At 37.7% G+C, this 11,340-nt stretch overlaps 1 protein-coding gene across 1 annotated transcript; it reads left to right on the forward strand.

Annotated features, from left to right (window-relative positions):
* Positions 1-2,216: 2,216 nt before the first annotated feature.
* ogfrl1 (opioid growth factor receptor-like 1) lies at positions 2,217-10,756 on the forward strand. The gene is made up of 7 exons (XM_032553801.1): positions 2,217-2,402; positions 4,111-4,197; positions 4,309-4,387; positions 4,532-4,610; positions 5,329-5,395; positions 5,489-5,634; positions 6,788-10,756. The coding sequence occupies exons 1-7, from the start codon at positions 2,217-2,219 to the stop codon at positions 7,305-7,307; spliced, it is 1,164 nt and encodes a 387-aa protein (XP_032409692.1). The 3' UTR covers positions 7,308-10,756.
* The last annotated feature ends 584 nt before the right edge of the window (positions 10,757-11,340 follow it).

Genomic DNA, 11,340 nt, shown 5'->3' on the forward strand with positions numbered 1-11,340 from the left:
TCCGATGACACTCTAGGGTCCTTCGAGTCTCGACTGTCTCATTCCCCAGTTTCACTTGGTTTCCCACAATTCTCTGACTCTTCTTCTTCTCCTTAACACAAGCTAAGTTTTTACTGTGACTTCAGGAAAACACTTAGTTTCTCTCATCACAGCAGCGTCCGAAGCCGCAGCAGGGTGGCCAGACAGGCCTTATGGTCAAAGTCATGTCAATGTTAGAGGTTGAGTCTGCCAAATGCCACAGTCCAACCCTACAGGTGAGGCCTCGTTCCAGCCTCCAGGTTGGCTAAACTACAGAAAAAATGTTTGTTACGCTGAGCTCTTGGGTACTTTTCAAGGTTGATTCAAAAAGTCTGATTTGTATCAAACTTGATAGTATGTCAGATTTCTACTAAGGAATCGTTGGAGAACCCAACCAATCTCCCTATCTTTAGTAAAACTGTCCAGCTTTTTCTCAAGAGTTTCATGAGAAATCCTTACAACTTTAAGGTGTCAGATTAAAGATTAGATGTTTATTTATATACAATAAAGTCCCATGATTATTTAGATGAGAAATTTACATAGAAGTTGATGCAACACCATTGACCTTCTCTATGAAACATCAACTGGGAAGGAAACATGTTACATGTTTCTGACAGAAAGCTATTGCAACACTAAAATATAATTTTCTACTAACAACAATGACATTTTTCAGATTTACCATTAATTAAAATGATCCATTTTGAATTTGGCCCCTTTTAGTTTTCCAAAGATCACTAATTTGAATTTTTACATGACTGCAGGTAAAATATTAACCATTTATAAACCTTTTAACTGAACCTTACATATTAAAGAGGTACTACTATGTGTTTTCCAGGCACATAATGACATCTTATAGCAGAATCAAGTAACAATGTTAAATTCAGTTGCTATGTTTTTACCAACGCGGCACTAAAAAGTAGCTTGTACAATGAGCTCAGCAAATGTGCAGTTCCACCAGGTGTTTGCTAATTGCTACTGACTAGCACTGTTAAAGCGCTAATAGTGGAGCAATGTAGTGATGATTTTCTTAAAGAGACAGAGGCCAAATTTCAAAGCGTTAAATTATGGAGCAAAATTTCTTTCAACTCTCCTGTGGGCTTAACGCGACGCTCAGGAGGAGCGCAGCAAATGTCACGGTCGGACAGTGGGGAAGTGGTGGCATTGTCCCATCAGACCTCCAGTTTCCAAAACCACACACACACAAAAAAACTTGTAAAGACGCACACAAGGTCAGTGCTATCCCACTGGGTCTAAATGACCCCATCTCTAAAGACCGCATAAGGGATAAGATATATATATATATGTGCAGCTCTGGAAAAAAAATTAAGAGACCACTTAAAATGATCAATTTCTCTGATTTTACTCTTTTATATGTTTATGTTTGACAACATGTCTCTGAAATTCCAAGAAAAAAATTTTGTATTTATTTGCAGAAAATGAGAAATGGTCAATATAACGAAAACGATGAAGTCCTTTCAGACCTCAAATAATGTAAAGAAAACAAGTTCATATCCATTTAGAAACAACAATACTAATGTTTTAACTCAGGAAGAGTTCAGAAATCAATATTTGGTGGAATAACCATGAGGTTTTCAATGGGGTTCAGTGCAGTGGGCTCTTTGTTTTTTCCAGAGCTGTATATATATTATTTTTTATAACAACTGAAGGTAACATAGGTCCTTGATTATGCTATAAAAAGGAATAACACTGGCCCCTTGAAAGCCTCATCTTCAATATTACAAACAAATCTTTGTCCCCTCATCCTCAGAATGAACCTGATATTCTCTTTTATGGGTCATAGTTTTATAATAAATTCACATTTCTAACACTGACCTACATATCTAATGCAAAATATTTGAAACAAAGTTTCATTTAATTCAAAATGTTTTCAAATAATAAACTAATGTCCTATTTATTAGATTGCAGCTCTTCTAGTCTACTATTTTCATTGGCCCTCTCTTCCTCATCGGCTAGTGATGTCTGTGGCTTTAAGACCTCCCCCTTCCTCTCGGCGGCACTAATCACCCCCCATACAGAAACGCGCATCATAGCTGCCGATGTGGAATTTCCCCCTTTTTTATGCCGTTTAAAAGCCCCGCACTGAAGCCCCCGCACAGAGGCAGAGTTAATCTCAACGATGTAGCGTCCTGTGCAGGCGAAAGGACAATAAGAGAGGGCAGGAGTTGCATGTGTTGTCAATGGGAAACCTGGTGGGCAGCTGGCGTTTCAAGGAGCCGAGCACCGTTGAGGAATGCGACTCGACGTGGGGATCGGACTCGGAGAGCGATGAGCCGACGGCTGAAGACGACAGCGGCATTTCCGACTCCGTCAGCCCGGCGGAGAGCGAGCGAGCCGCGGGACACAGCGGGGACGCTGCCCTGCAGGTACCCGGAGGAAGCGGAGGGGAGTGTGATGCAGGCGGTGGGGTTGTAGGAGGGTTACGGTGCGGTACCGTGTGTCCCGTCAGCGGCGCACTGTGTTCCGACAAGGCCAAGCTGAGGGCAAACTTCATTATTCATAGAATAATGGTTTAAATGTAACCGTAGTTGGATCAGTCCAGAGTCGGTTGATGATTCAGATAATTTAGCGCTGACGTTTCTATTAATTTCAGTCTGATTTAGTGAACCATGCGATGACAGTAAATGTCTGGATTTTCATTAAATTTGTATCACAAAACAATGCAAGCATGGGGCGACTGTGGAGAGCTACGATGTAGTGTTAACAGGAAGAAAGAACCACACTGTGCATGGGAAAGAAAAGCAAAGTTAATGGCAACAATTATGTTGAATAACAATCTTCATGTTTGCGGTGTTTGATATGATACTACATTTTAAATAACATGCATTCAAATTCTGAGGAACTCAGAAATTGCTCTTGAGATCTGTGCTACGCTTATTCTTAGTTGCTGCGAAGCTAAAACTTGCAGTCAAGACTTGGAACATTGTATGCAGTAATTAGTTTTCCTGATGTACAAGACAAAAACACACAGGCTTTTTTTTTTGCCTTTTAATTTCGACTGTATTTTTTCAGGTTTAATAATGTTTACCAACATGATTAACACAATAACCATCATTTTTATTGAGAACTTTACATTTTTAAAGTCAGACAGTCTCTTTGAACACAAAGGTACCTGTCAATATTTTTCACCTATAAAAACATGACAAAAACAGTCAATTTTGTTCAAAATGTCGATGAAATTTTAATGTGCTATTATAAATATAAGTGACTTTCTTAAGGATGTGTGGAATTTTAAAAAAAGAACACAAATTACTATTTGTCACTTAATTCCAACCTTTTATGGAAGGTTTTAGTTTTTATGTATGTACCGTAATTAAGAGTATTTTGAGGGAGTTTTGTTTTCTGCAAACCAGAGTCAATTTCATGCTATATGTATGAGAGAGCAGTTGTCATAAAACAGCTTATTATTGTTAGACTGCGTACACATTTAGTTTTTTTTATCTAGTAGTAGGATTTCTTTAATATAGGCGACTAGCGCAGCTAGCGTTACTAAAAATCCAGTTGCTACGAGTTTATTTATTAAGAAAATAATAATTTTACATTGACTCTGAAAAGCTGTAAACATTTCCAAATCAAACAAAATTCCAGTGAAAATCTAAAAAAGTATAAAACACCCAGGTCAGCCTTCTTCTGGTACCCATTCTTATTAAGAAAACCACTGCTCCAGTCCGCAGATACCCTATCTATCAGAGAAAGTATTGTTCAAAGTCACTTCTTGATGATTTGCAGAGTATTAACAGGTTTCAGCTAAGTAAATCCCTTCAAGTAGTTAAATACGCCCATAATCCACATGCAGGATCTTTCTGTGGGGCCTGCAGCGCGGCACTGATATGAGTTGGCCTCCTTTGCTGTTGAGAAACGGATAAATGATGACAGCACTTGACCTCAAAAGAGAGCAAATGCTTTTAAATCATTTGAACGGCATATAAGAGCTATCCTCCATCTGCTCTAACAAGGAATGATTTATTTATTTTATTCTGGACCTGCATTCTTTTAAACTTTTCTCTTTCAACTGTCTTTTTTCATTTGGTGTTTATTTTATTCATCGTCTTCCTCTCCGTCTTCCTCTTTCAGCTGACTGACTCCCCAGAGTCTGCTCCGAAGATGAAGAGGAGTTTTTACGCCGCCAGGGATCTCTACAAATACCGTCACAGCTACCCGGTACATTCATACACCCATGCATGTTCCCAAAAAACATGGATGATATATTTTCCTTTCTTCTTCCTACACACATACGCATGTAGACATCCAGTTTTTATGTGTTTGTTTCAGAACTTTAGAAAGTCCCGGCAGCCCAACGAATATCGAAATCTGCGCTTCTACATGAACAAGATCCCCCTGGTGCCCGATGGTAAGAAGCTGTGAACTTACTGAGTTTTGTTTGGTTTAAAGGTTAAAAAGCCCGGCAGGTTAGCAGACCGACTCTGGCTTGCAGCAGAAACGTGAGCGATGAAGAAACGCGTGCAACAGCTACTCATCCTCTTCCTCTTTTCAGGTATTTACATCGAGGAGATTCTTTCAAAGTGGAGAGGCGACTACGACAAACTGGAGCACAATCACACCTACATTCAGTGGTGAGTGGAGCTTTGTTAAACGAAAAAATTTGCATTTCTGATTATGTTGAAAAACATGAAATTAAAATAAATTTGTGTTTATGTTGAAAACCGTTTACTTGTGCGTAGTTTTAAGAAATCTGCAGCACTTCCCAGTTAAGGTTGGGCACTAATCTATTATCAAACTGGGAAGCAACCAGAGAGTGAGTGAGTTTCTTGGGCAGTTTGAAGCTTAAATTGTGAAAGTGTAATTTTTAAACTTAGACAGTTAAGTTTAGAGCGAGTATATATTTTCTTAAAAGTATTAGTTTGTAACGGCTGTTCAGTCCTGAGTGGAAAACCCTTTAAATTTTACCACAAAATAAAACGTGGCAAAGTTCTCAAAAAAGATTTTGCCACTCATGAGCCGCTTCATAGTACCCACTAACATTTAACAAGGTAATTAAAATGACTTATCTTGTAACTAATCTAACTCAATCACTAAAATCTACCTCAGATTAGGGTTCAAACTTTGGTGGTTTAATATGTGAGATGTGACTCTTAGAGTTTGTTATTTTAAAAGATGAACTTGCAGTTGCCTCCTTAGTAAAGGATGAGTGAGCAAATCTTGTTCCTTCCACAGTGAACAGCAATAAAAAGTGCTGAGAAGCGGCGCTCCAACCAATTACCAGTGTTATTCCCTAAGTAATCATCTTCCCATCCACTTTCTGTAACCTGGATTTTTCCTCTCGTGTCCCAGGCTGTTCCCATTAAGAGAACAAGGGCTCAACTTCTACGCACATGAACTGACTCAGGAGGAGATCAAAGTAAGTAGCTCCATTTTCGTTTTCGTTGTTTTCATTAGCTGCTGTGAAACAAAACGCAGCGCTCGTCTGACCCGCTGTCTTTAAACCCATCAGGAATTCCAAAGCACTCGGGAAGCAAAGCGGAGGTTCCTGGCGGCCTATTCCATGATGCTGGATTTTTATGGCGTCAAACTGCTAGATAAAAGCGGCAACGTCGCTCGGGCCCCCAACTGGCAGGAACGCTTCCAGCACCTTAATGAGTAAGCCCACACGCCCACAAAGCACGCTGTGCAGCAGGCGCTGGGTGATGGATTGCTGAGTTTGTGCAGGGAAGCCCATCGTTGGCTCGCCGTTTGCTGTGTTTTCCATGTTTTAGGAAGGTAATGGTTCTAACTCGGATGCATCTTGATTGCTCCCCCGTCAGGAGCCAAATGCGAAGCAGCATGTTTTTAATTCAAGAGACAGACTTAAATTTTTTGAGATTCGGTTTGTTTTATGGAGTGTAAAATGTCATCATGTTTACTTCCAGAAACAAACACCTGCATGTACAACACAATTATCTGTTGTTTCTGAGGCAAAATATGCAAACGTTTCTTCATGTGGTGGACTAGTCTTTGAGATTTTATTTAGGGAAACGTTAAAAGCACCAGGAAAAAAATAAAGTTTTATCAATAGAATAAGTATCTGGATTCTTGGTATTGGTGTTATATGAAGGTTTACCATTATGTAATGTTCATCCAACATATTAGGTCAACATTTTGATTTTTATTTTCTTATTAATTTAACTGATTTATAATCCAGTCAGTTAGTTGGAACGAGACTATTTTGAGCACAGTAGCGCTGACTGTGAAGTACTTTAAATAAGAAAGTATTACATATAACTGCACAAATGGGAATTATGAAAATAAATTTGCCCAATGAAAACACAGCAATTTTAAAAAATATATCTTTTTCGATACGTTTTTACGCTAGGGTGAGGTGGTTTTTTGCAAAACTGCAATAGAAATACTTTTTGCATCACACGAGTCATGTGATCATCAACTGAATGTTACTACTGGCAGAAATGACAAAAAAATCAATAGGAAATGGTAAGAGGATGATGGTGCAGTCTGTTTTTTGCTTGAACAAACTTATTTATGTAGGATTTTAAGTGCGTTTCTTAATTAATAGGCATAAGGTAATTGTGAAATTGTGGTTTTTTGACATTGGTGGAATTTTGTGCAAATTGTAAAGGTAAAGCACCTACTGATCCTTAAGCCATTATTGTAGAATAGTAAGAAATTTCCCAAGCAAATCAGAGATTGTTGCACTTCCCACTTTGTTTCTCAGCCCAGCAGAAGAAAAGCAAATAATTCATTTGCATGTTTCCCTCGCCTCAACCAAACTCATTCTCCTCCCGTTTTGTTTTTTCAGATCCCACCACAACTACCTGAGGATCACCCGCATCCTGAAGTCCCTCGGTGAGCTCGGCTACGAGGCGTTCAAGGCCCCGCTGGTTCGCCTCTTCCTGGAGGAGTCGCTGTGCAGCGGCACGCTTCCCAACATGCAGCACAGCGTGCTGGAGTACTTCGTCTACACCATCCGCCTGCCGGCCACGCGGCGACGCCTGCTTCGGTTCGCTCGCAAGCACTACAGGCCCGCCCACGCCTTCCTCTGGGGGCCGCCATCTAAGAAGGGAGCCTGCAGCGGCGGTGGCGTTGGCGGTGGGAGCAGCGGGATCAGAGCTCCTGCTCCCACACCGGAGCACCACAGGAGGGGGGAGGAGAACACAGCAAGTAGCCGGATCAATGTGTCTTCCCATGATGCCATAATGTGCCAGGACCTGGTAGGTGGAGGGATTAAGGGCTTCCCGGACCTTGGTTCTTATGAGGCCGGGGTGCCGGGGCAGCTGATGCTCGTTAGCGGGAGAAGAGAGAGGAGTGATTTCAGCTAGGCTTCTTCCTTCAGAGAGGAAACTGCAAAAACTCAAAATATGACCTGGTTTCTATTGAAAATATCAGGGGTGCAATAATTGCCGTTTTCTGGCCTATCGCCGATTACAGATCTTTTAAAAAACTTGCTGATTCCGATTTTGGCTGATAATTTGTTTTGTCTGAAATGTCGCAAAATATAGCAAGAGGGAAAGTCACAGAGTTAGTAACAGTGGGGTGACTGTTGTAAACATGCAGACATGACCTGGTGGGCCGGTCTGTCTGTCAAAGACGTTTAGACCTTTGCCAAGGTAGATAAGATCGGTGTATAAGATCAGCTTCACGTGTGAAAATCAGCCGATCAACGATCTCCCAAAATTAAGGAAATCAAAACTAATAAATCGGCTGGCCGATAAATCGGTGCACCCCTAGAAAATATCTTAGGAAACGTGAAATAAGACAAAACTCAACTTTTCAGCAGGATATATGAGCTTGTTTTAAGTAAATGGTATTGATTTAAAGGAAGGTACTTGTTCCTCTGGCAGATCTTGCACTTATAAAATGGGAAAATGTTTTATTGTAAGTTAAATAATTTCCCAGTAAAAAAAATAATAATATTAACACATAATTGACTTAAATCAAGCTCCTACATCTTGCTGAAAAGCTACTTTTAAGTTAGTTTGTCATATTTCAACTGTACTAAGATATTTGCATTAGAAACTAGGCCAAAAATACTTGGTAATTTTTTGTGTCTTTGCAGCGTATAAGACACTGAAACCCAGGAAGACATCAATGAAACATTTTAACTAATAAACATGGGATTAGAATCAATTCAGGTTAAGGGCTTAGAAATTAATTGCAAAACAGTTTACACATATTTAGGATTATAATGCCTTTTTATTTTAATTTAGCTTCTGATTACTTTTCAAAATCATTCAAACCAGTAGAGACAATATATTACTTTTGTCTAAAGGACTGTACTTTTAACAAAAGAAACAACGGGGGAGATGTTTGCCTTACATACTGATTTACTCTGAAGCTAACATGGGAAGGCAAACATTGTTAAATAGACAAATGAACACAGAGTTTTGTTTGTGCGTCTACATCTTGGGAAAAGACGAGCAATACATTGAAAACGTTTTTTAGATTGACCTAAGAGCCTCATTTCTGTTTATCAAATAAAACTGTATCTACTCTGTATTTTTTACTGTTTCAGCCGAAAAGGAAGGAGAAAAACGAACCTTTGGGTTGCGATAAAAAAGAAAATTATTGAAAGGCTTTTGGTGGTATACGGACAGTAGTCACACGTCTGAAATGTGATCCAGTCTTTGTCAGGTTCTAAATTAAATCTAACCTCAAGCGTATAAACATTTTCAGACATAAAACGGTTTATAAATAATTTGCCTCTCTGTGCTTTATTGTCCTCCCTGGTACAGATATGTAAAAACCCCCTGTATAAATAATTTTTTTTTATTGCAGCAGCATAATATCACACTTAAATATGTAAAAGAATCTAACGTATATGAGTGTATATATATTATTTTTTACAAATTTTTTGAGATTTCCACATATAAAGGTAAATTATGCGTCTGCTGAACTATTTTTTCTGTTGCTTTTTCCAAATATTTTGGAAAATGTTCAAGTCTTCTGGTGAGTGAGGGGATTTTCCAGACGTCTGTCCCCTGTTTCATGAAGTGTTTGTTGCAGGGAAAAACTCCACCTTGATCTCGTCTGATTAAAATCAAACAATTCCAGTTAAAGTCCCTGAGTAGCAAATAGCAAAAGTTCGCATTTGTGATGGTAGGAGAGAAAAATTGTCTCTAATGGTTGTCATGGCAACATGATGGCAATATTTTTAACGATAAACCCAGGATGTCGTCAGATCTTCTTTATCACAGTTTCGGTTGTTGCCTCTGACCGCAGAGACGGACAAGTTGATATTTTCTGCTCTACTTTAATAGCATGTTTTCTCATCTTTCCCATTTTGAAGAGCGGCTGAGAGAAATGGCCCTTGGTGTTCATTATATTCATACCGGAGGGAAACACGAGGTCATTGATTCCTAACTGAAAAGTAATTGGCAAGAGTAAAACAATAGATGAAAATAAAATAATAATGAATAATAAATCATAATAAAATAAAAAAAAGCTTCAGTTCCATTCACTTACTGTGGATGCATGTGAAGTTTTTCCACATCATTAGAATATTTATTTATTTTGGTAAACATATATTTTAATACTTTTCAAACATAAGATAAGAACATGCTACTAAAGTAATGCAGATTTTTTTTTTTTTTTGCAAATGAATTCATATTTTATTGCTTTTGAAAATGAAAACATGCTACTAAGAAGATTTGATGAGGCGCCAAGTTGAATTTTTGTGCTCCTGCAATAAAAATTTAATAATTTAAACATTTTTTACACATCTCCAGCAATGGTGAGGTTTAGTGTAGGAGGATTTATTTGTTCATTTGTGACTGAAAACAAATTATCAGCGCCGCCGCCACAGGATGTATTGTCGTCTGTAAGCCTTTTGTTCTTAAATCAAAAACAAAAATACAGTAAAAATGGATTTTGACTGAAGTTATTGTGACTGAAATGTGTATGTTTGATGTTTTTGACAATCTGTCTTCCTGAGTCGATACACTGTAGGTTTCTCTGATCTGCTGCACATAATAAACACAACACCTGGTCAACTTGTGCCATAATTTACCTTAATGTGAAAACGTGAACTCCAACCTCATGCGTAGGTTTTTGACCATGTTTTTTAGCCTGTGAATTTGACTTTAAACCACTCTTTAGGGCTAAGTTTGATGCTCTTTTTGCTCAAATAAATATGAATTTTAATTTAAAATAATAATTTTGCACAAATATTGTAATAATTTAAGGACGTAGTGTGTAGTGTCATAGAGGGAAATGTTGAAGTTGTTTATCTTGGAGGCAGGTTTAGTGTAATTAATTCAATATTCTCTGCTTGCAATAGATAGAAATCTGTGAAATTAAAAGCCATGCAAGCGTTAAGCAGTTCTTCCTGACTTAATCAGATTTTCTTCCTGCTGACAAGGTTTCAACATCACTCTTCAGCCAAGTGTATCTGATATAATTGTAAAAGTACCTTTTCAGGTAGATTGTATGATAACATGGACTCAAGTATGTTGACTTTTTGTGAAATTAATATGTAAACATACAGTATTGTGTGTGTGTGTGCAGGTATCTCTAATATTCTTAAGTGCCTCTTTTGTATGTTTTATTTATACCTGTATGCTGAGCGTAGTGTCTACACCGACTTCTTGTACATTGTGATTTTTGTACAGCATTTTGATATTTAAGTTATTGTTTGCTTTGTAATCATATATTCTATGGGTAATAATGTACAGCAGGAATAAACCTATTAGGAAGAATCACTATAGAGGACAAGTTATTCCAAATATTTGTATCTGGCTTCTGCAATAAAACGTGATTGTTCTACAGAATATTTCCTCAGCTTTGTGATTTTGTTCCTTTGGTGTAGAGATCAAGTTTTCTGTTATAAAAAAAAGAACATTATCTTTTTTTTCCTTCAAAAGAAGATTAAATGTTTACTTTCTTTTTTTTACTGTTTTATAGAAAGGGTAGGAAAATGTCCTAATTTAAGGTTTTTTGTGCTAGTTTAGAAAATCCGAAGGCCAAACAAACACTAAAATCACTTTTTTTTTCACAAATCAAATTAAGCCTTCAAAAATTTGCATATTTTTAGATTTTTAACTGCCTATGATCTAAAGCAGAATACATTCATTGATGCATAAAATTAAAGATCCAATGATCTGATATTGAAAAATATTCTAGCGTGGGTATCGGTGACAATGTTCCTGATCAATAAGGGCAGATATATTCAGTCTAATTATTTATTTTACATTATATTTAGAATTCCTAATTGTACTGTCTGAACCATTTAGAAGGTTAATTGCAGTTTATTTTTGTCACTTTCTGTTTATTATTATTATTATTTTTACATGGGCTGTTTTACTCCTAATTGCGCTGACAGAATAAATTAAAGTTGGGTTGTTTTTACATGTTTAA

This window comes from Xiphophorus hellerii, chromosome 22 (genome assembly GCF_003331165.1).
Source record: "Xiphophorus hellerii strain 12219 chromosome 22, Xiphophorus_hellerii-4.1, whole genome shotgun sequence".
In the NCBI taxonomy this organism is placed as follows: Eukaryota; Metazoa; Chordata; class Actinopteri; order Cyprinodontiformes; family Poeciliidae; genus Xiphophorus; species Xiphophorus hellerii.